The sequence below is a fragment of the Macrobrachium nipponense genome, chromosome 15, assembly GCF_015104395.2.
Source record: "Macrobrachium nipponense isolate FS-2020 chromosome 15, ASM1510439v2, whole genome shotgun sequence".
Taxonomy (NCBI): domain Eukaryota; kingdom Metazoa; phylum Arthropoda; class Malacostraca; order Decapoda; family Palaemonidae; genus Macrobrachium; species Macrobrachium nipponense.
The window spans coordinates 70907882-70933534 of record NC_087208.1 but is presented as its reverse complement, the minus strand read 5'-3'; the positions used below and the strand labels follow the sequence as shown (position 1 = coordinate 70933534).

The window sequence follows — 25653 nt, the reverse complement described above, 5'->3', positions numbered from 1 at the left end:
ACAAAACTGTAGTGACTCTATTACTGCTAGATTTACTAATGACACAACTGGAGAGACCCTTTCTTCCTTGTAGAGAAAACAGTCGTCAACAAAGTTCAAGTTTTCGAGTTTCTTTCATTCTAACTGAGACAAAGTCATCTATTTCATGTGTAATTTTTATATGGCACATGTTTGTTGAATTTATATTCTGTGAAAAAGGTGCGGTTCATAGTATAATTGGTTTGCTATAACTAACTTACATGAGGTTGCAAAAGACATAAAATTTTTTAACTTTATTTCTGTACTAACATTAGGACAAGTGATTGTGGCTCCAACAGTATCTAATGAGAAGACAAAAAGGTCCTGCACAATTATCATTGCTTCAAAAGTCTTATTAAATGGTTGCGAACACATATCCTTCTCTTGATTCTGTTTCAAAACAATTTCTTAAATACATGGATAAAAATGAGTTGCTTTATACAAGTTATCGGTTTTACATACATATTCCCGTTCCTTTAACATGATACATTCATTAAATTGCTTATCTTTAAAGAACAAAATGAATAACCCATGTTCTTCTAATGCAAAATGTAAACTAATCCCCTTTCTAATAATCATTTGATTCTCAATTAACGTAGGAAAAGGGTACAATGACTTTAGGAAATTTGTGTTCTTGGTGTTGAAAGGTATAACTAAAATAATTCTGTCATAGAGTACTTTGGCATTCATTAAGTTATAGTACATAAAGATATCTTCTACTAATGGTATACAACACGTTTCAATTACATAAAACTTAATAATGTATTCTAATTTTTTTGGAGTGATTAGTGTTGGGCTCAAAATACCTTTGTAAGCAAGTAAGACAGCATTGAGCATGTCTTCATGTTCCTGTAACATCACATCACTTTGTAGTGCAAAGGTTTTTGAGAAATTTGTTTTCTGAATTATTCAGTTCCTCTGTTACATTCTGATTAACTTGATTTATAAAAACCTTCAATTTTGCTATTTGTTCTGCCCACTTTTGTAGTCTGTCTATTCTTTCCTTTTCTTGTTCTACATTTGCTTATATTGATTTAAAGCAGTTCCAGTAAAGGGTGAGAGGGATCTTTTGGACCCTGTTCTCAGTGTGTTATCTATGTTCATGTTTAACTTTTCCAATAGTGACATGGCACTGTTATAATCACCCTTCTGCAGGATTGCTTTAATACCATTTTGGATTTCTCTTTATCCACTTTCACGTTTGATCACTGTGGAGATGTCTGTACTAACTATTCCTAGGTCCTTGATCATTTTGACGTTTCCATGTCTTTTAAGCAAAGCACCTTTTCTGAAGAGATGAGTCCAATCATAACTAGTGCTATAATGAGCCGCATGTTTGCATCTGCGAGAATAGACTTTATCAGATTTTTCTGTATATACAAATATACATAAGTTTCACCACATACATCATACTTATGATATTTTCAGTCCAACACTATTTACATATATACAAAGATGTAAAGACACATATTTAACTCTTTCTGTTTTTTAGATTATACCTTGTTGTAATCGGATTTTCTACAGTAGTTTCACTTCTTATGTTATCTATATCTTCAGTAGACCATAGATCTGTTTTTAATATCTTCACATGATTCCAGTGAACTACCCTTTCCCTTAGATCACTTTCATGAATTACTCTATATTTGTTCAATTTTAACACTTCTGTTACTCAATATGGTCCAGTGAATTTGGGAGAAACCTTTACTTTTGGACCTTCCGGTACATGATTCGGAACATAAATGTAAGTTCCCACCTCATTTTTGGTTTGCTGGTATTTTTATTATATAGTACTTTGCTTGAGTATCATGTACGTCTTTCAGTCTAGCTCTTGTTTGCATGATAGTATCGAAGTACTACGTCTGGTTTTCCATCCAACTTAGTCATCATAGTTATAAGTCTTATCACATTACCGTGATTCATATACATATATCGAGCTACAAATGTCCTTTAATATCTAATTCGCTCTACCTCGGAATTAATATATTTTCATATAAGTTTAACCGAAGGGGAATTTTTTTAGTTGATAAGAGATTTGCCGGCTCACGGGTGCAAACCATCGACACCTTCAAATTTATGACGACAGTGAAGCCTTAACCCACCCCACCACCGGCAAATCTCTTATCGACTAAAAAATTCCCCTTCGGTTAAACATATATGAAAATATATTAATTCCGAGGTAGAGCGAATTAGATATTAAAGGACATTTGTAGCTCGATATATAGTTATAAGTATGTCTGGTGGTGTTGAATCGTCTAGCAGTGTGTTAGGCTTAATTCCTTTCTGGTAACCATATAGCAAATAATGTGGGGATTCTCGTATTGTCTCATTGAACTAGGTCTATAAGCCGTTATCTGACACTTAATTATTTCATAAAATTCACATACATAATTTCTGTAAAAGATCACTAGTAAATTCAGCAGCATTATCAGAAAGAACTTGTGGACATGAATGTCTGGTGATAATTCTAGATTTAAAAGCTTTGGCTACTGTAGCTGTATCTGTTTCTTACAGGTACGGTTTCTACGTATCTAGTTAGATAGTCTAAGAGTACTAATATTTGTTTATTTCCTCTAATAGATGTTGGAAATGGACCCAAAAACTTCATAGTTACTACTTTAAATGCATTTAATTCTGATGGATATTTTTCAAGTGGAGCTTTTGGATTTACGTTACCTTTATATTGGTTGCAAAATACACAATTTTGTACAAAGTTATTGGCATCTTCACTACAACGTGGCCAAAAATAATTTCTGGTTATGATTCTGGTCGTCTTTTTATTTCCTGGATGTCCTGCTGACTTATATGAGTGTGTTAGTTCTGAAACTTCTCTGGTTAGTGTTTTTGGGATATATAATCGAGAACAACCATTTTTTTCTGTCGGTATTTTATACAACAAACCATTTATTAACTGAAAATCAGGTTTTAAGGATTTATTAAGTAGTAGCTGTCCTACTATTTGTTTGATTTCTGCATCTTTTTCTTGTTGTATTTTCACTCTTTCTAAATCTAAATATACAATTTGACAACTAAAACAAAAGTTATTAGTTGTAATGCATTTTCTGTTTCTTCTTCAGATCTGGGTAATGCATCTGCCAAAGTGTTAAATTTCCCTGGAATATATCTGAATTCTGGAGCAAACTCTAATATGCTAATGAACCATCTGTTGAATTTCATGTTATTAGTAAAAGCTCTCTTTTTAAACAAATCATAATGTTACGTGTTTATATTTTTATTACTCACTTCGTTATGTTTGCGTTGCGTACCTACGAGTTATTCTCTCTTCTTCTTCTGGTTCTCTTCGTGGCTACGGGTAAAGTTTGAAAGGTTATTTGTTATATGGCTAACCTTCATTTATCACTTGCGATGAGTTGTTTTCTCATAGGAACATTGTAGATTATTTATTTTGTTTTAGCCATGTCTCTCAGGAGGGTTTTCTTAGCTTCCATGGATTGAGTACTTCCACGGATTCTGGGCAAGTTAAACACCACTTAATTAATTTGCTTGTAATTAGATAAAGTACAAAGTTCACAATACAACACTATCACACTACACTGGAACAGAGTGAGAAGGAACACAGCCTGATTTTCTCTAGGAGTTCAAATGAAGTTTGGGACCTAACTGATTCAATTAGCTCCTCCTTAACTACTCTATAAGACACATCCTACTTCTACTTGAGTGGCTTTCCTTACTTCCGGTGCCACCCCTAGATTAGTCTGATTGGTTTCGTCTCTTGACGGTAACCACCCACTGAAGGAGTCAAAGTTCATAGTTTCTGGTGAGGTTTGCATTTTACTGTTTTGGAACTTGACTGCCAATGTTTGGTCTAGTTTTCGAAACTGCAGTCTTATGCTGCACACATCTACTCCCTTTTCTACCTTAACTTCTGGTAGATTCTTCATCACTCTACCTTCACTATATATTTTTCTATCAATATATTTTCCTAACTAATTTGTCCCTACCTATTCTCTGGACAGACCCTCGTTGTTTCCTAACAATAAATGGGTTTCTGATCAGGAAGCACATGAACTTTATGACCTAAAAGTGTGGCTAAATTTCTTTAAAACTCCAATATAAAGCTAAACACACACTTTCTGTGGTACTATAGTGTCTTTCCTCTGAGCTTGAAACTCTTTTAGCATAATATACTGCTCTCATCCCAGTTTTGGCCTTTTGTAACAATACAGCTCCTAGCCCTGTACTCGAGGCACCACAAACTAAATAAAAATCTTTTGAAAAATTTGGGTAGACTAAATCAGGGTTCTTGGTCATTTTGCTCTTTAATGTTTGTGAAAGGCTGTTTCTTGTTCATCCTTCCATTCATATTTAACATCCTTTTTGGTTAGTTCTGTCAAAGGTTTGGCTAAACGGGCGATAGTAACCTACTATGCCTAGGAACCTTCTTAATACTTTCACCTTAGTGGGGAGCTGGATAGTCAATTATGTATTGCCTTTATTTTACCTGCTTGCAACCGCAGTCCGTCTTCACTAAGTACATGACCCAAGTATTTTCATGATTTCATCAGGAACTGAAATTTCTTCAATTTAATTTTTAGTTCTACAATTCTTGATTTCTCTAGGACCAATTCTAATGTTCTGATATGGCTTTCTAAATCTTTACTAAAAATGATAACATCGTCCAAGTATACTGCAACATTTTCTATATCTCCTAGGAAGGATTTGTAACATTAATCTAACAAATGTTAAAGGGGCTGATGTGAGTCCAAATGGCATTACTTCAAAAGGTAAATGTTCTTTATGTGTGCTGAAGGCTGTGAATTGTTTGGATTCTTCATCTAGAGGTACTTGCCAATATCCACTAAGCAAATCTAAGGATGAGAGTATTTTGGTTCCTCCTAATTGAGCTAACATATCTTGAATTACCGAACTGTGTTGGAGTTTAATTTCATGTAAACTATCACAAGTCTCCAACTACCATCTTTCTTTGGAACAAGTAACAATGGAGAATTATATGGAGATTTAGAAGGAACTATTACCCCATCTCTTTTCATTTCCTCAATCAAATTGTCAACATATATGGGTCTCTGGCTTATTGGTAATCTGTAATTAGAAATAAAAAATGGCTTGGCTCCATCATCTAACAAAATCTTATGTTGTAGAACATATGTTCTTACTAGTTTATCTCCTTCTACAGCTATTACATTTCTGTATTTCTCTAGTACTTGAATTAACTTGTTTGTATTTTCTGGAAAATCTGTTTTATTTACTTCCTTATTTATTAGAGAGTTTTGACCATTTAAAGAGAAAAATGCTTTTTCTTCTACTGTTGGTAAAGGATTGTTAATAGGTACTATTCCTATAAAAAAAGACAGTGCCTGCGTATAGTGTTAGTTTGTCATCTGAATAGTTTTGGACTGTCATGGTAATTGCCTTGTAGCAAAGAAAGATAAAGGAAAGGAAAACGCATCTTCGAGAAGTTCTGCAGCAAGGAGGCATTTGTGCATGTATTGGAGGTGCCTGTTCTCATGATGGTTCTAGAATTGGCAGGAGTTTTGTGGAACGCAACACGCGCTGTCACGTCGTCAGAAAATGCACCGAAATATGATGCAATACTTCGTCGAGATCCTTCTAAGATGTTCTGGTCATCTCGGGAGTCTGTGACGTTCGTGCTCCACCCCCCGTAGGCCCCGCCCCAGGTCACCGTATAAATACGACTGACGAAGTAGAAGGATCAGTGAGAGTCACAGAATAGATCAACAGTGAGAGCTCGGCAGCAGAAATCATCAGTTAGGGATCAGAGATCATCAGAGAGAGATAAGAGAAGAAGGAACAGACGAAGGATCAGAGAGAAAAAGGCGCTCGAGAGTTTGATCGGAATCTGACCAAGTCGTCCAGTTAGTGAGAACGACCGGGTTTTCGACGTTGAGCAAGCCTTGAGAGAAGAAACTTTCTACAAGAGGTTTTGAGGAGCTCCTGCCCTTCGAGTATCAAGAATAGACATTGCTTTCCACAGTACGCAGTCAAGAAGATGACTAAAGTTCCACCACTCTCCTTTGTGAAGCCATCGTTTCAAATCGCAAAACTGGCCAGCAAGTACTTTCATTACTGCGCTGTTTCCCCAGTTCATGCATTGTAAGATTTTACCTTTTTTATGTAAATAGGAGACACCATTCTGCATTTATCTTTTTTAGTAAGCTTGTAAATAAACCTTTGTTCTGTTAGTGTTTCTTTCTATATTCGTATCCCCAGTTTCAACTGTTGGTGTTGAATTCTTTTTGTCTATCATAATATCAAACTTGAAGTGGACCTCTATCAGTCCGTGACATGGACATAAACTTCACAATTATCACCATTCATGTGGACTATGGAGTTATCCATTCTGACAAAATCTGGCAATTCGTCATTCAATAATAGAACATCTTTAGCTTTTACATTCTCTTTTGCTCTCAAATATATTTTTGTTAAGCATCTTCTATTTCTGAAAAATAACAAAGTTCTGCATTTTCAGTGGTTTCTTTTGTTACTTCTATTATACTATTTATATATGATTTATTTATTTTATCTAAAAGCAATACTTTATTTATCCTTTTCCCTTCATTGTCATAACTCATTACTACAGTGCTACAGTTATTAGTACATGTATCTGTATAGATATCTGTAAAGAATCCAGCCTCAGGGTTCCTGCAGAGAAAGCCAGTTCCGGATCGTGGGCATCTTGGACGAAGCCTGCAAGGCTGACTTCGTCATGTCGACCCGGTCGGGGGAAGTGTATGCCCAAATGTGTCCATGGATGTTTGCACAGCCAGACATGATATGCCACAGCAATCTGAAGGCAGAGCTGATCGACACCTTCTCCCTCCCTTCCACCAACAGGACCACCCGAATTCTGGACCTGGTAGCAAACCCCATATGCAACCCAACCCACAGGTCTCCTGGAATAGGTTGATGGACCTCATCCTCCTGCCGGAGTGGGATGACCACGGGCAACGGAGGGAGATCAGCCTTAAGTGGGAGATATTCCTCTGCCAGTTGGACCCAGAGGTGAGGACGCAGATTACAGAAAGCCACACCCTATCTGACAATGAGTTGGTCGTGAAGGCCCAAAGGCTAACTGAGGCCTCCTTGGCGGCCACTTTTTCCATCCAATCGATGCCTTCAACCAACTGCCTGATGGAGGACGATGAAGTAGAAGTAGAAGCAGCAGAGATCAATGCCATACAAAGAAGACCCCCAACACAGCAGCGAGGTGGAAGCCCAGCTTGGTGTTTCTACCATAGAAAATTTGGCAAATATGCCAAATGGTGCAAGAAACCATGTTCATACATCCAGTCAAAAAATGGGGAAGGCAGCCACCCCCATGAGCAACCATGGCCGCGCTCCTACAGAGGCCACAACCCGTAGGTATTTATGTCCACGAGGAGGTCTCCGGCTGGAGAATGTTAGTGGACACCAGATCCCACAGGATATCCAACCTGGGACGGACCTACTTGTGGCCTTTTATCATTGCCGACGTCAAGGGTCCCCTTCTTGGCACAGACTTCTTGGTACAACATGGGTTCTTGGTTAACGTGGCCGGCAAACGCCTCCTTGACACATGGACCTGCTGATTCTTCCCTCGCAGGCCCAGGCATTCTTACCATCTGCTCCATAGCGCTCCACAAATACGGAGCCCTCCTTCATGAGTTCCCCGACGTGTTCAAGCCGGAACTTCGTCAGGTGGCCGGAACCCTGACCAAGCATGGCATCTACCATCACATCGCGACCACTTTCCCGCCCACACACACAAAGTTCTGCAGGCTACTGCTGAACCGCCTCCAAGATGCCAGATGCCAAAAGGGCCCTCATGGAAATGGAGCAGGAAGGCCTCCAGCCCATGGGCATCACCCCTCCACATGGCCAAGAAGGCGGACAGAACCTGGAGACCTTGCAGGGATTACCGTCGGCTGAATTTAGTGACTACTCCCGATCATTACCCCCTGCCGAACATGCAGGACCTGACGGGGGCCCTTCATGGAGCAAAATTATTTACAAAAATGGACCTTTTCAAATCATATTTTGAGATACCAGTCCACCCTGAGGACATCCCTAAGACAGCCATCATCACACCGTTCAGGTCCTATGTCTTCTCCTACTCCCCCTTCAACCTGGGGAACGCTGGAGCCACCTTCCAGCGTCAGATGGACAGCATTCTAGGAGACCTGTGTATGCATCCGTCGGGTCATCCACAGCCTCTCACATCCGCTGGGCTGAAGGACAACTTGCCTCCTGACAGAGAAATTCGTGTGGCGTGGCTTCCAAAGGGACTCAGAAATGGGCCAGACATTCATCCCATGCCAGACGAGCAAGATCGGCAGACACATTGAGTCAGGAATTGGCAGTTTTCCCCAGCCCAAGTGGAGATTCGGTCATATCCACTTGGAGGTCCTAGGGCCTCTTTCTCCATCTGGAGGTCACAGATACCTCCTCACAGTCGATTGATCCACCAGATGGCCCGAAGCGACACCAAAGACAGAGGCCACCACCAACATGTGCGCGGAAGCCCTTCTCTCCAGCTGGATCATCCATTTTAGAGCGCCTGACCACATCATGATGGACTGCAGGGCCACCTTTCTGTCAGATTTGTGGGCTGCCCTGGCTCTCTTAATGGGGACTTCGCACCACAGAACCACTACCTATAACCCCACAGCCTCCCTGATGGCACGCTACTCCGGTGACAACTGGGAGATGCAGCTACCTTGGGTCCTCCTCAGCCTCCGCACCGCCCCAAGGGCCAACGATGAAACATCACCCGCAGAGAAAGTCTACGGGGAAACCTTGGTAGTTCTAGGCGAATTCTTCCCTTGACTAACATCGAGAACATCTTGATCACTATACTGCGAGAATCTGCCGGGAAATTCGCCCTCTGCCTCAAGACTTTCTCTGATAGGTCATTTTTGGCCCAAGGCCTTAGCCACAAGCAAAAACGTCTTTGTCTGCGCCACAACACACACCGACCGCCCCCATGCCATGGTCCTTTCTGCATCCTCCACCACTCAGAAAAGGCCTACCTCCTGCATATCAGTGGCTGCGAGGATTGGGTCTCCATTGGCAGGATGAAGCCAGCCTTCCTGACAGAGGAGGATACTGCTGAAGATGAACCCGGCAACTGGCCCAAAGTGCCACCGCAGAACCTGTTTTCCCCTGAGCCCCCAAACTATACCAAGGGCACTGCAACCCTCCTAAGATAGCAGTCAAACCCTCCAGGACTCGTTCCAGGGGTGGAATCTTGCCGCCGGGCCCTCCAGAAGACACAAAGAATGAGAGCCCCACAAAACAGCTGGTGTCACTGAATCAGGGCAACCTCCACCCTCCGATACACTACCAAGATTAATATTAGACCTTCCCATTCCTGTTTTATCATCCAATGTTCACTGCCATAACCAATGTCTTGATGGGGGGAGTATTTTGTAAGGACAACACCTTTTTCCTAAATTTATATATGTAGTTTTCCTATCTGCATTGTACCTCACATCATATGATTAAGTACGTTTTGGCCTTGCTGCCGACATATCATTCATATATATGAATCCATTGTAACGAATAATATTTATGTAAATTAGTATGTAAATTAGCATGTCCATAAACAAATCCATTTCTGTGTCAGTGTTGGTCACATGCTACATATCTGCCCCCACACCTGAATGATGACCTGAGTTTACCTGTAATAAAGGCAGTACTGTTTCTAGCTGCCTCTTTATCATACCCTCACAACCTAACCCAACCCTCACCTAACTTAACTTAACTACCCTCCCACCTAACCTAACCTAACCCTAACCTAACCTAACTACCCTCCATTCTAACCTGACCTAACCAAACCTTCACCTAACGTAACCTACCCACCATCCCACATTACCTAAAACCCCCACCTAACCTAACCCAACCCCCACCTAACCTAACCCAGCCCTCATCTATCCTAATTAAACTACCCTCACATAAACCCCACCCAACCTAACCTAACTACCCTCCCACCAAACCTACCCTAACCCAACCCCTACCTAACCTAACTACCCTCCCACCTAATCAAACCTAAGCCAGCACTCACCTAGCCTAACCTAACTACCCTCCCATATAACTTAACCTAATCCAAGCTAACTAACATCCCACCTAACCTACTTTACTTAGGTACTTAGGTTAGGTTAGGTTAGGTTGGGTTAGGATAAGTGGGGGTTAGGTTAGGTTCGGTGGGACGGTAGATAGGTTAGGTTTGGTAAGAGGGTAGTTAGGTTAGGTTAGGTGAGGGTTTGGGTGTTTAGGTTAGATTAGGTGGGAAGGTAGTTAGGTTCTTTAGGTTAGGTGGGGGGGATTGAGCTTAGGTAGGGAAGGGCATTTAAGGATAGTGGTTAGGTGGGGAGGGGTATAGTTAGGCGTTAGGTTAGGTGAGAGTTGGGTTAGGTTAGGTTAGGTGGTAGGGTAGTTAGGCTAGGTTAGGTGGTAGGGTAATTAGGTTAGGTAGGAAAGTAGTCAGCTTAGGTTGAATTGGGTTAGGTTACATTAGGTAGGAGGGTAGTTAGGTTAGGTTAGGAGGGGGTTAGGTTACATTAGGTAGGAGGGTAGTTAGGTTAGGTTAGCCAGCCCTCACCTAACCTACCCTAACTACCCTCCCACCTTAACCTAAAGCCTAAACCCACAGCAATCACCTAACCCTTACCTAACTTAACCCTCCTATATAACTCAACCTGAACCCCCAACCCCCTAACCTAAAAACTACCCTAACACCTTAATGGTAATATGCGAGCCCTAACCTATTTAACATAACTACATGCCACACCCTAACTGGAACCTTTAACCACTAACTAAACTAAACTCGCCCCCACCTAATCCCTAACCTAAACTTAAACTAACCTAACCAAACTGAGCCTAAAACGCTAACCTATATGCCCTAATCCTAAACCTGGAACCTGAAATCTAAAACTACAAGCCTAACTAAACGTAGACTAACTAACCTATAAAACTAACCTAACCCAAACCTAAACTAAACTAACTCCTCACCAAACCTAACCTAACTAAACCTACAAGCTAAGCTAACTTAAACTACCTAACTTAACCTATTATACTAACCTAACCTAAACCTATCCTAACTAACCCAACCAACTAAAACGAATACTAAACTAATCTCCAAACCAAACTAAACTAAAAACTCCAACTAAACCCCAAGCTACGCTAAACCTAAAACTAAACCGAACTTTAACTAAATAAATAAACTAAACCTAAAACCTACCAACCTATCCGTACCTAACAAGAATAACTAAAAGCTATTCTAAATCTAACCTAATCTAACCTACCTACCTACCTAAACTAACCTAACATAGCCTAATATAACCTAAACTAAACTAAACTAAACTATCCTAACCTAAACTATACCAACCTAACGTAACTTAACCTAAACTAACCTAACCTAACCTAACATACACTAAACTATCCTATCCTAACCTAAAACTAAACTATCCTAACCTAAACTAACCTAAACTATCCTATCCTAACCTAACCTAAACTAAACTATACTAATTTAATCTAAACTAAACTAAAGTATCCTAACCAAACCTAAACTATCCTAACCTAGACTAAACCTATCCTAATTCCTAAACCTAAACTTAACCTTAAACTAAAACCTAAACTAAACTAAACCTAAACCTAAAATATCCTAAACCTATTCCTAACCTAAACTAATCAACCGAAACTAATTAACCAAAAACTAAATCCTAAAAACCTAACCTAAACTATCCAAACCTTAAATACCTAATCCTATTCCTACCTAAAACTTTAATAATACCTAAACTAAACTAAACTATCCTAACCTAACCTAACCTAAACTAACACAACCTAAACTATCTTATCCTAAACTAAACTAAACTAAACTATCCTATCCTAACCTAACCTAACTTAAACTAAAATAAACCAAACTATCCTATCCTATCCTAAACTAAAATAAACCAAACTATCCTATCCTATCCTAACCTAACCTAAACTATGCTAACCTAAACTAAACTAACTTTCACTATCCTAACCTAACCTAACTTAACCTAAACTATCCTAACCTAAGTTATCCTAACCTAACCTAACAAAATCTAACCTATCCTAAACTAAACTAACCTATCTAATTTAACCTAAAATAAACTAAACTATCCTAACCTAACCTAAACTAATCTAACCTAAACTAAACTAACAAAACTATCCAAACCTAATCTAAACTAACCTAACCTATCCTAAACTATTCTAACCTAAACTAAACTATCCTAACTTAAACTATCCTAACCTAAACTAACCTAACCTAATCTAACCTATCCTAGACTAAACTAAACTATCCTAACCTATCCTAACCTAAACTAAACTATCCTGACCTAAACTATCCTAACCTAAACTAAATTAAACCTAAAAACTATCCTAATTAACCGATCCTAACTGAAAATAAAAACTATCTAATCTAAAAACTAACCTAAACTTTCCTAACCTAACCTAAACTAAACTATCCTATCCAAACCTAAACTATCCTAACCTAACCTAAACTAAACTATCCTAATCTTACCTAACCTAAACTATCCAAACCTATACTATCCTATACTAACCTAAACTATCCTAAACTAAACTAAACTAACCTAAACTGGCCTAACCTAACCTAATAAAACTAAACCTTAATCCTAACCTAACCTAAAAAAATATCCAAACCTTACTATCCTATAATAACCTAAACTTATTTCTATCCTAAACCTAAAACTATCCTAAAACCTAAAACTAAATCCTATCCTAACCTAAACTACCTAACCTAAAAATAGTCCTATTCTACCCTAAAACATCTATCCCCTAACTAAACCCCCTATCCTAACTAACTATCCTATCCTACCTAAACAATTCCAACCTAACCTAAAACTATCTAACCTAAAACCATTCCTATCCTACCTAAACTATCCTAACTAAACTAATCCTATCCAAACCTTAAAACATAAACTATTCCTAAACTAAACTATCCTAATCCTAACTAAATCCTTCCACCTAAAACTATCCTAACCTAAACTATCCTATCCTAACCTAAACTATCCTAACATAAACTATCCTAACCTAAACTATCCTAACCTAACCTAAACTATCCTATCCTAAGCCTAAAACTATCCTAAACCTAACCTAAAATATCATAACCTAAACACCTAACTAAACTCTAATCCTAAAACCTAACGGATCCTAAACCTAACCTAAATAATTCCGAAAAAAAACCTATCCTATCCTAAACCTAAAAATATTCCTAACCTAACCAACCTATCTAACCTAAACTATCCTAACCTAAACTATCCTATCCTAACCGAAACTATCCTACCCTAAACTATCATATCCTAACCGAAACTATCCTAACCTAAACTATACTAAACTATCCTAACCTAAACTATCCTAACTTTAACTATCCTAACCTTAACTATCCTATCCTAACCTAAACTATCCTAACCTAAACTATTTTTCCTAACCTAAACCTATCCTAAATCCTAACAAAAACTATCCTAACCTAAACGATCCTAAACCTAAAACATCTTATCCTAACCTAAAACTGTCCTAACCTAAACTATTCCTATTCCTAACCAAAACTATCCTAAAACTTAAAACTATCCTAACCTAAACTATCCTATCCTAACCTAATTCCTAACCTAACACGATCTATCTAACCTAAACTATCCCAAACCCAAACTATCCTATCCTAACCTAAATATTCCTAACCAAACTATCTATCCTAACCTAAACTATCCTAACCTAAAACTATCTATCCTAACCTAAAAACTATCCTAAACCTAAACCTAAAATATCCATAAACCTAAACTATCTATCCTAACCTAAACTATCCTAACCTAAAACTATCCTATCCTACCAACCATAACCTAAACCTATCCTAACCTAAACTATCCTAACCTAAACCTAAACTATCCTAAACCTAAACTATCCTATCCTAACCTACCGATCTAACCTAAAAACTATCCTAACCTCCCAAACCTAAACCTATCCTAACTAAACTATCCTAACCTATAACCAAACTAAAACTATCCTATCCTAACCTAAACTATCCTACCCTAAATTATCCTATCCTAACCTAAACTCTCCTAACCTAAACTATCCTATCCTAACCTAAACTATCCTAACCTAAACTATCCTATCCTAACCTAAAAACTATCCTAAACCCTAACTAAACTATCCTATCTAATAAAACTAAACTATCCTAACCTAAACCTATCCTACCTAAACCTAAACTAAAACTATCTAAAAAATCCGACCCTAACCTAAACTATCCTAAACCTAACTAAATTCCTATTCTAACCTAAACCATCCAACCTAAAACCATCCTAATCCTACCTAAACTAAACTATCCTAATCCTAAACCTACTACCTACCTAAACTCCACCGAAAAACTATTCCTAACCTAAACTATCCTATCCTCAAACCTATCCTAAACCGAAACTAATTCTTTAACCTAAAACTATTCCTATCTAACCTACCTAACCTCCTAAACCTAAAAATCCTATAACCTAAACTATCTAACCTAAACCTATTTCCTATCCTACCCTAAAACTATCCTAACCTAAACTATCTATCCTAACTAAACTATCCTAACTAAAAACTATCCTAACCTAAACCTATAACCAAACCTATCCTAACCTAAACTATCCTACCTAAACCTATCTATCCATAACCTAAAACATATCCTAACCTAGCCAAACTAATAACCTAAACTACCTAACCTTAAACAATCCTATCCCTAACCAAACTATACTACCTAAACTATCAAAATAATAGCCTAAACCGAAACTATCCTCCAACCTAAACTATCTAACCAAACCTATCCTAAAAATAAACTATCCTAACCTAACTATCTAACCTAAAACTATTTTCCTAACCTAAAAACTATCCTAAACCTAAACCTAACTATCCTAACTTAAATACCCCCCCTTAAAACTATCCCCCCCTATCCTAACCTAAACTATCCTAACCTAAAACCTATCTATCCTAACCAAACTATCCTAACCTAAAAACTATCCTTAAACCTAACCCTAAATCCCTAAAACCCCTTAAAACTATTCCTAACCTAACCTAACCTATCCTAACCTAAACCTAAAAATCTATCCTAACCTAACTATCCTAACCTAAAACTAAACCTATCCTATCCTAACCTCCCTAACTAACATCCTAAAACCTACCACCTAACCTATCCTAAACCCAAACGATTCTATCCTAACCTAAAAACTAACCAAACCATCCTATCCTAACCTAAACTATCCTAAACCTTTAAATACCTAAACTATCCTACTAAACCTAATCCTAACCTACCTAACCTATCCTAAACCAACTATCCTACCTAAAAACCTAAACTAAATCCTAACCTAAACTATCCTAAACTAACCTAACCTAAACTATCCTATCCTAACCTAAACTATCCTAACCTAAACTATCCTATCCTAACCTAAACTATCCTACCTAAAACTAAATTCCTATTCCTAACTCTAAACCATCCTATCCTAACCTAACCCCTAAACTATTCCTAGCCTAAACTATCTATCCCTAGCCTAAAACCTAAACCTAACCTTAATCCATCCTAACCTAAACTATTTTCTAAGGAAACCTAAACTATCCTATCCTAAACCTAAAACTATCCTTAACCTACCCTAAACTATCCTAATCTAATTCTAAACCACCTTCCTCCTAACTAAAACTATCCTATAAAACTAAACCTTATCCAACCTAAAACTAAACTACCTATCCTAACCTAAACTATCCTAACCTAACCTAACTATACTAGCCTAAACTATCTATCCGAACCTAAAACTAAAAAAATCCTAATCCTAACCTAAACTATCCCTAACCTAACTTAAAACTATCTAACCTAACTATATTTTCTCCCGATCCTAACCTAAAACTATCCTAACCTAAAAAACTATCATATCCTACCCTAAATATCCTAACCTAAACTGATTCCTATCTAACTAAACTATGTACATAAACTATCCTAACCTAAACTATCCTAACCTAAACTATCCTATCCTAACCTAAACTATCCTAACTTAAACTTATCCTAACCTAAACTATCCTATCCTAACCTAAACTATCCTAACCTAAACTATCCTATCCTAACCTAAACTATCCTATCCTAACCTAAACTATCCTAACCTAAACTATCCTAACCTAACCTAAACTATCCTAACCTAAACTATCCTATCCTAACCTAAACTATCCTAACATAAACTATCCTAACCTAACCTAAACTATCCTAACCTAAACTATCCTAACCTAAACTATCCTATCCTAACCTAAACTATCCTAACCTTAAACTATCCTAAAATAAACTATCCTATCCTAACCTAAACTATCCTAACCTAACCAAAACTATCATAACCTAAACTATCCTAAACTAGCCTAACCTAAACTATCCTATCCTAACCGAAACTATCCTAACCTAAACTATCATATCCTAACCGAAACTATCCTAACCTAAACTATACTAAACTATCCTAACCTAAACTATCCTAACCTTAACTATCCTATCCTAACCTAAACTATCCTAACCTAAACTATCCTAACCTAAACTATCCTATCCTAACCTAAACTATCCTAACCTAAACTATCCTATCCTAACCTAAACTATCCTAACCTAAACTATCCTAACCTAAACTAACCTATCCTAAACTAAACTATCCTATCCTAACCTAAACTATCCTAACCTTAACAAATCTATTCCTACTTAAACCTAAATCCTAAAACCTTAAATATACCTAAAACCTAAAACTATCCTACCTAACCGAAATCAATATCAAACCTTAAACCTATTACTAAATCCTAACCAAAACATCCTAACCTAAATACCCTAACCGAAACCTATCCTAACCTAAACTAAATCCTATCCTAACCTAAAACTATCCTAACCTAAATAAATGCCTATCCTAACCTTAAACTATCCTAAACCTAAACTATCCTCATCCTTAAACCTAAATCCGATCCTAACCTAGCCTAACTAAACTATCCTATCCTAACCTAAAAACTATCCAACCCTAACCTAAAACTATCCTATCCTAACCATTTAAAACTATACCTAAAAACTTAAACCCTAATCCTAACCTAAACCTATTCATTCCTTAACCTCCTAACTATCCTAAGCCTAAAATAAAAAATCCATCCGAACCTAAAACCTAAATCCTAAACTAAAAACTTAATCCTATCCTAACCTAAACTATCCTAACTACCTAAATCTAAATCCTATCCTTAAACCTAAAACTATCCTTATCCCTAAACCTAATCCTAATCCTAACCGAAACCTAAACTTAGCCTATCCTAACCTAAACTATCCTATCCTAATCCTTAAAACTATCCTAACCTAAAACGTAAATCCTAATCCTAACCTAATAATCCTAAACCTAAATATCCTATCCGTAACATAAACCTAAAATCCTATCCTAACCAAAACCTAAATCCGATCGTAAACCTATCCTAATCCTAACCAAACTATCCTATAACCTAAAAACCTAAAAACTTATCATAACCTAAACCTTAAATCTAAATCCTAAACCTAACTATCCTAACCTAAACGATCCTTTATCCTAACCTAACAAAACTAACCTAACCATAACCTATCCGAAACCTAAACCTTCCTATCCTAACCAAAAACTAACCTAACCTAAAAACTAATCCTAAATTCCTAACATAAACCTATCCTAACCTAAAACTATTCCTATCCTAACCTAAATCCTATCCGAATCCTAAAAACCTATACCTATCCTAACCTAAAAACTATCCTATCCTAGACCTAAAACTATCTTTAATCCTAAACCGAAACTATCCTTAACCTTAAACGAAACCTAAATTATTCCTAACCTAAAACTATCCTAACCTAAATCCTAACCCTTAAAATCCAAACTAAACTAATCCTAACCATAAAAACCTAAAATTACCGTTCATCCTAACATAAACTATCCGAACCTAAAACTATCCTATCCTAACCTAAAACTAAAACTATCCTATCCGAAACCTAAACTTATCCTAACCTAAAACTCTCCTAACCTAAAACTGACCTAACCTAAACTATCCTAACCTAACCTAAACTATACTAGCCTAAACTATCCTATCCTAACCTAACCTAAACTATCCTAACCTCAACTATCCTATCCTAACCTAAACTATCCTAACCTAAACTATCCTAATCTAAACTATCCTATCCTAACGTAAACTATCCTAACCTAAACTATCCTATCCTAACCTAACCTAAACTATCCTAACCTAAACTATCCTATCCTAACCTAAACTATCCTAACCTAAACTATCCTATCCTAACCTAAACTATCCTATCCTAACCTATCCTATCCTAACCTAAACTATCCACTCCTAGCCTCAACTATCCTATCCTAGCCTAAACTATCATAACCTAAACCTAAAAATCCTAAACCTAACCTAAACCTTATCAACCTAAACTATTTCCTAACTCCTAAACCTAAACTAAACCTATCCTAAATCTAACCTAAATATCCACATAAACCTAAAACTATCCTAACCTAAACTATTCCAACCATAACCTAACCTAACAACCTAAATCCTATCCAAACCTAAACTAATCCTAAACCTAACCTAAACCGATTCCTAAACCTAAAATAAATTCCATCCTAACCTAAAACTATCCTAAAATCCTAACGTAAAACCTAATCCATAAAACCTAAACGATCCTATTCCTAAACCTAAAAACTATCTAACCTAAACCTAAATCCTATTCCTAACATAAACCTAAACCTAAACCTAAACCTAAATATCCAAACCTAAACCTAAAAATCCTATCCTAACTTAAAACCTAATCTAACCTAAAACTAACCTATCCTAACCTAACCATGAAAACTTATCCTAACCTAAACTTATCTTAAACCTAACCTAAACTATCCTATTCCTACCTAAAACTATCCTAACCTAAAACTAATCTAAATCCTAACCTAAACCCTATTCCTAACCCTAATCTAAACTAAACTCCTATCCAACCTAAAACCTAAATCCTAACCTAAAGCCAAAAACCTAAATCCTAAAACCCCTAAAACTAAACTTAAACCTATCCTTAAATCATAAAATATCCTAACCTAACCTAAACTAAACTATCCTATCCTAAACTATCCTAACCTAACCTAAACTAAACTATTCTATCCTAATCTAACCTAATTTAAACAAAAGTATCCTAACTTAACCTAAACTATCCTAATCTAAACTATCCTAACCTAATCCAACCTAAACTAAACTAACCTAACCTAAACTATCCTAATCTAACCTAAACTATCTTATCCTAACCTAATCTAAACTAGCCTAACCTATCCTTTCCTATCCTAACCTAACCTAACCTAAACTATCCTAACGTAAACTAAACTATCCTAACCTAACCTAAACTATCCTAACCTAACCTATAACCTAACCTAAACTAACCTAAAACCTAACCTAACCTAACCTAACCTAAAAGCTAAGTTAACCTAACCTAACTTAACCTAAACTAACCTAAGTTGAGAAGGAAATGAAACACTAGGAGACTTAACCGAACCTAACTTACTTAGGCTGAGAAGTGTTACCTCTTGGTGAGCCGTACATTCGAGGTTTGGAGACATCAGGTTACACCACTATGGAACATGAGACTGTCCTTATTTGACTTTGTCTTAATAGTTTTCTATACAGTAGAAGTTGAATGTGAGTTGGTTGGAGGGAAAGGGAGAAAGAGGGAAGAAGAATAAGAAGAGGAGGCAGGATGGGGAAGGGGGGAGGGGCCTTTTGGGAAGACACGGGAAGTACCTACCGCCTTTACCATCTGGGAGCTGGAGGACCAAGGTGTCTTTGGCCACCAGGATATGGTTGGCCACCAGGATATGGTTGACCTCCAGGGTATTGTTGACCTCCAGGGTATTGTTGACCACCAGGGTATGGTTGACCACCACGGTATTGTTGACCTCCAGGATATTGTTGACCTCCAGGGTATTGTTGGCCAACAGGGTATTGTTGACCACCAGGGTATGGTCGACCACCAGGGTATGGTTGACCTCCAGGGTATTGTTGACCTCCAGGATATTGTTGACCTCCAGGATATTGTTGACCACCAGGTCCCATTCGTGGAGGAACAGGGTATCTTTGGCCATCGGCCAACATTTGTGGAGGACCAGGGTATCTTCGCCCATCAGGTCCTATTTGTGGAGGGCCAGGGTATCTTTGAGGATCGCCCTGCCACATATGAGGCCCAGGCATTTGCGGGCCCATGCCTGGTCTATATCCTGGACCCACTGGGGGTCCTTGGTATCCTTGCTGTTCCCAACCTTGTCCATATCCAGGATAAGCGTTTGGTTCAGGTTGCTCAACATCAGCACCTTGTTTTTTGGCCAGGCGTTCTTCCCGTTTTCTTTGCCTTTCCTTCATCCTCTTCTTCTTCTTTCTCTGCTTCGTTCCTAGGAGTCGATTTATTTGGCCTTTCATTCGTAATACCTGGAAGATCTCTTTGACGATTTTGACAAGAGCTTCTCTAGACTCCTCTAATTGTCCGACTGTAACGGCGACCAAATCAGCGGATGCATGAGAATGAGAGACAGAAGATGATACTGAGAGAGGAGAAGATGATGCTGAGAGTGGAGAGGAAGAAGTTAAGAGAGAAGGATGATATCCCTCCGTTTTGCTTTCCCTCAGCAATCCTTTTGGATATTTCAATGACTTGAAAACCCTTTTGATGTTCTGAATGGCAAGCATCTCAAGTTCCTCCATTTGTTCCAGCTCATTAATACCCCAGTTAGAGGAGGAGAGGAATGGGGAAGAATGAGAAGAATCAGAGAAAAGAGGTGCTGAAGGGGGAAGAGAAGGAGGTAGAGGGGAGGGAGGAGGGGAAGAAGCAGGGGAAGCATGGGGAGGAGAAACAGGGGAGAGAGGAAGAGGAGGAGAAGCAGGGGAGAGAGGAGGCGAAACAGGAGAGGGGGGAGGAGAAACAGGAGGGGCATTGGGGGAAGAAACAATGGAAGGTGGAGGGGAAGAAACAGGTGAGTGAGGAGGAGGAGAAACAGGGGAGAGAGGAGGAGGAGAACCAGAAGAGGGAGGAGGAGGGTTAGTGGTAGAAGGAGGAGAATCAGGGGGCGAATGTGACACAGTGAGAACTGGAGGAGGACTAGAAGAAAGACCTGGAGATTGACTTTGATGTTCGGAGAGACCCGGCCGTACGACATTGGGAGCGGTGGAGGAGGCCGCTGCTGCTGCGTCCTCCTCAGGCTTCCTGTGTTTCCAGCGATAGATCAGGTTCCTCGTCAGCCGATTTATTTGGTGCATTTTTGGGTAGATGACTGTGAACTTTTCGCTTTGGATTTTGTTCTCGTCTAACTCTGAGAAAAGCTTGTCTAAGTTGGCATATTCGTGGTCTAATTCCTCAGCCATAATGAAGACAGGAGGGGGAGAGCGAGGGGGTGGAGCATTGGGAGGAGGAGAGGGAGAGACGGAAGAAGTAGGAGGTGAAGGAAATTCAGGAGAAGGAGAGGTGGATGCAGGTGGGGTAGTGGGAAGGGAAGGGGATTCATGAGTAGGAGAGGTTGGGGAAGGGGATTCATGAATAGGAGAGGTTGGGGAAGGGGATTCATGAATAGGAGAGGTTGGGGAAGGGTATTCATGAATAGGAGAGGTTGGGGAAGGGGATTCATGAATAGGAGAGGTTGGGGAAGGGTATTCATGAATAGGAGAGGATGGGGAAGGGGGTTCATGAGTAGGAGAGGATGGGGAAGGGTATTCATGAGTAGGAAAGGATGGGGAAGGGGATTCATGAATAGGAGAGTATGGGGAAGGGGATTCATGAATAGGAGAGGATGGGGAAGGGGATTCATGAATAGGAGAGGTTGGGGAAGGGTATTCATGAATAGGAGAGGATGGGGAAGGGGGTTCATGAGTAGGAGAGGATGGGGAAGGGTATTCATGAGTAGGAAAGGATGGGGAAGGGGATTCATGATAGAAGAGTATGGGGGAAGGGGATTCATGAATAGGAGAGGTTGGGGAAGGGTTATCATGAATAGGAGAGGTTGGGGAAGGGTATTCATGAATAGGAGAGGATGGGGAAGGGTATTCATGAATAGGAGAGGATGGGGAAGGGTATTCATGAATAGGAGAGGATGGGGAAGGGTATTCATGAATAGGAGAGGTATGGGAAGGTATTCATGAATAGGAGAGGATGGGGAAGGGTATTCAGGGGAACGGAGAGATGGGGAAGGGTATTCATGAATAGGAGAGGATGGGGAAGGGTATTCATGAATAGGAAGAAGGTTGGGGAAAGGGTATTCTTGAATAGGAGAGGGATGGGGGAAGGGGGATTCATGAATAGGAAGAACATGGGGAAGGGGATTCATGAACTAGGAGAGGATGGGGAAGGGTATTCAATGATAGGAGAGGATGGGGAAGGGAGGGGTATTTCATGAAGGTGGTTAGAGGAATGGGAAAGGGGATTTCAAGGGTGAGTAGGAGAGGATGGGGAAGGGGAATTCATGAATAGGAGAAGGAATGGGGAAGGGGACATTGAATAGGAGAGGATGGGGAAAGGGGAATTATGAATAGGAGAGGATGGGGAAGGGGATTCATGAATAGGAGAGGAATTGGGGAAGGGGATTCATGAATAGGAGAGGTTGGGGAAGGTGGGGGAATGGAAAGGAAAGAAGATCGTAGAGGAGGAGTAGGAGGAGGAAGATGAGAAACCGATGAAGAAGGAGGAGAAACACTTGGAGACTTACCTCTTTGAGGGCCGTCCACTCGAGGTGCTGCAGAGAGTCCAGGCCAGACTGAGTAGGGAACGAGATGCCGTGTGTCACAGGGGGGCGCCTTCCTGTGGCGAATGATCTTCCTGAGGATATCTCTAATTTTTAATATCCTCCGACGGATGCCATTGATCTTGATGCCTCCTGCAGTTTCTGACTCGTCCAGTTCTGCAATGAGCTTTTCCAGGCTGTCGTATTCGTGTTCTAATTGCTCCATGTATCCGTCCAAGTCTTCCTCGGTCATGGGAGAGACGGGATGGGGAGAGGGAGTGGGTGGAACATTGGGCGAGTAGAAGAGAGGGGAAAGGAAGGTTGGGGAGAATGAGGGACCGTGAGATTGAGGAGTGGGGAGAGGTTGGGGAAGGTAGGGGATGGGGAAAAGAGAAGAGGGATGAGAGTAGAGAGGTGGGGAGGTAGGGGAGTGGAAAAGAAATGAGATTAGAGGGAGTAGAGAAGTTGGGGTTAAGGTAGGGGGAGTGGAAAGAGAAGAGGATTGAGGAGTGGGAGAGGTTGGGGAAGGTAGGGGAGTGGAAAGAGAAGAGGATTGAGGAGTAGGAGAGGTTGGGGAAGGTAGGGGAGTGGAAAGAGAAGAGGATTGAGGAGTGGGAGAGGTTGGGGAAGGTAGGGCGTCGAGTGAGAAGAGGATGAGGAGTAGGAGAAGGTCTGGGGAAGGTAGGGGAGTGGGAAAGAGAAGAGGCTTGAGGAGTAGGAGAGGTTGGGGAGGGTAGGGGAGTTGGGAAAGAGAAAGAGGATTGAGGAGTATGGAGAGGTTGGGGGAAGGGGATTCATGAATAGGAGGTTGGGGTTTAAGGGGGTTCATGAGTAGGAGAGGTTGGGGAAGGTGGGGGAATGGAAAGGGAAGGAGATCCTAGAGGAGGAGTAGGAGGAGGAAGATGAGAAACCGATGAAGAAGGAGGAGAAACACTTGGAGACTTACCTCTTTGAGGGCCGTCCACTCGAGGTCCTCCAGAGAGTCCAGGCCAGACTGAGTAGGGAACGAGATGCCGTGTGTCACAGGGGGGCGCCTTCCTGTGGCGAATGATCTTCCTGAGGATATCTCTAATTTTCAATATCCTCCGACGGATGCCATTGATCTTGTTGCCTCCTGCAGTTTCTGACTCGTCTAGTTCTGCAATGAGCTTTTCTAAGCTGTCGTATTCGTCTTCTAATTGCTCCATGTATCCGTCCAAGTCTTCCTCAGCCATGGGAGAGACGGGAGGGGTTGAGGAAATAGGAGGGGTTGAGGAAAGTGGAAGGGTTGAGGAAAGTGGAGTGGTTGAGGAAAGAGGAAGGGTTGAGGAAAGAGGAAGGGATGAGGAAAGAGGAAGGGATGAGGAAAGAGGAAGGGTTGAGGAAAGTGGAAGGGATGAGGAAAGAGGAAGGGATGAGGAAAGAGGAAGGGTTGAGGAAAGAGGAAGGGTTGAGGAAAGAGGAAGGGTTGAGGAAAGTGGAAGGGATGAGGAAAGAGGAAGGGTTGAGGAAAGTGGAAGGGATGAGGAAAGAGGAAGGGTTGAGGAAAGAGGAAGGGTTGAGGAAAGAGGAAGGGTTGAGGAAAGTGGAAGGGATGAGGAAAGAGGAAGGGTTGAGGAAAGTGGAAGGGTTGAGGAAAGAGGAAGGGTTGAGGAAAGAGGAAGGGTTGAGGAAAGTGGAAGGGTTGAGGAAAGTGGAAGGGATGAGGAAAGAGGAAGGGTTGAGGAAAGAGGAAGGGATGAGGAAAGAGGATGGGTTGAGGAAAGAGGAAGGGATGAGGAAAGAGGAAGGGATGAGGAAAGAGGAAGGGTTGAGGAAAGTGGAAGGGTTGAGGAAAGAGGAAGGGATGAGGAAAGAGGAAGGGTTGAGGAAAGAGGAAGGGATGAGGAAAGAGGAAGGGTTGAGGAAAGAGGAAGGGTTGAGGAAAGTGGAAGGGTTGAGGAAAGAGGAAGGGATGAGGAAAGAGGAAGGGTTGAGGAAAGAGGAAGGGTTGAGGAAAGAGGAGGGTTTGAAAGGGAGGGAGATTCAGGAGGAGGAGGAAGAATAAAAGCCGAGGAAGAAGGAGTAGGAACACTTGGAGACTTACCTTTCAGAGTTCCATCCACTCGACGTTCAGGGAGATAACGTTGTCTGTCGAAGGGCGCCTCCCTTCGGCGCCATTCTTTCCTGACCATTCGTGTGATGCCTCCGACCTTTCGCCCGACGGCGTTGAGCATGGCACTTGGAGGCTGCGACTCGTCCAGCTCCTCAGAAGTCAGAGTCAGAGTATCCCTCTTTGCAACATGATCATTGTCTTCGTCCTTTGAGGTGGCTCGTTCTTCCGCTGGTTTCCTGCCAGCTTGTTCTGATTCAGACAGTAAAGCCAGGTGGGACTGGAGTTTTGCTAGAACGTCCTGTCTAGTCAGCTTTTCCGCCACCTGGCCGCCAACCTCTTCTAGTTCAGGGTTTTCTAAGTAAGAAGATAATACAAGCTCTACTGCCGGGAGTAGAGCTGTCCAGATAAATTCATTTAAAACATTGTTATTATTAGTACACATTGTCATGATAACTAGGCCTCTGATATGTGCTTGGCGATGGCCTAGTTTTAAAAACAGACGCGGACTACGTGACATCTTTTCCGAGAATCCCGGAGCCTCTTCGGGTGAGGCTAAAAGAATCCAACATTCCGATCTTTCATCCGAAGGAATGAAACGATGCTGAAGACGTCTTCGTGCCGTCGAGAGACCGGAAGACTTCCACTCTGGCGACGCAGTATCAAAGTTGTCTGCCATTATACCTGAGGAGGAAGAGATTTTTCGCTTTTTACGCCAAATTAATTTTCTCTTTTGATTATTCCATTTTTCTGGTTATTCTAATTGTGGGAGTGATTTGCATGCATGTATGTCTTTTAATGTATTACACAGTACAGTATGAAGATAAAATGCCCATAAAA

At 40.2% G+C, this 25653-nt stretch overlaps 4 protein-coding genes across 4 annotated transcripts; 2 read left to right on the top strand and 2 right to left on the bottom strand.

Moving 5' to 3' along the window:
* Positions 1 to 8502: 8502 nt before the first annotated feature.
* On the top strand, positions 8503 to 9203 carry LOC135226715 (uncharacterized). Its single transcript, XM_064266422.1, has 2 exons — positions 8503 to 8793; positions 8889 to 9203. The coding sequence occupies exons 1-2, from the start codon at positions 8503 to 8505 to the stop codon at positions 9201 to 9203; spliced, it is 606 nt and encodes a 201-aa protein (XP_064122492.1).
* A 10588-nt stretch (positions 9204 to 19791) lies between these two features.
* On the bottom strand, positions 19792 to 21393 carry LOC135226714 (arginine-glutamic acid dipeptide repeats protein-like). The gene has a single exon (XM_064266421.1). It carries the CDS (start codon positions 21391 to 21393, stop codon positions 19792 to 19794), a length of 1602 nt encoding a protein of 533 aa, XP_064122491.1.
* Positions 21394 to 22482: 1089 nt separating this feature from the next.
* Positions 22483 to 23571, bottom strand: LOC135226713 (uncharacterized). The gene has a single exon (XM_064266420.1). The coding sequence runs from the start codon at positions 23569 to 23571 to the stop codon at positions 22483 to 22485; it is 1089 nt and encodes a 362-aa protein (XP_064122490.1).
* Positions 23566 to 25453, top strand: LOC135226892 (nipped-B-like protein B). Its single transcript, XM_064266582.1, has one exon. The coding sequence runs from the start codon at positions 23790 to 23792 to the stop codon at positions 24843 to 24845; it is 1056 nt and encodes a 351-aa protein (XP_064122652.1). The 5' UTR covers positions 23566 to 23789; the 3' UTR covers positions 24846 to 25453.
* Positions 25454 to 25653: the final 200 nt, after the last annotated feature.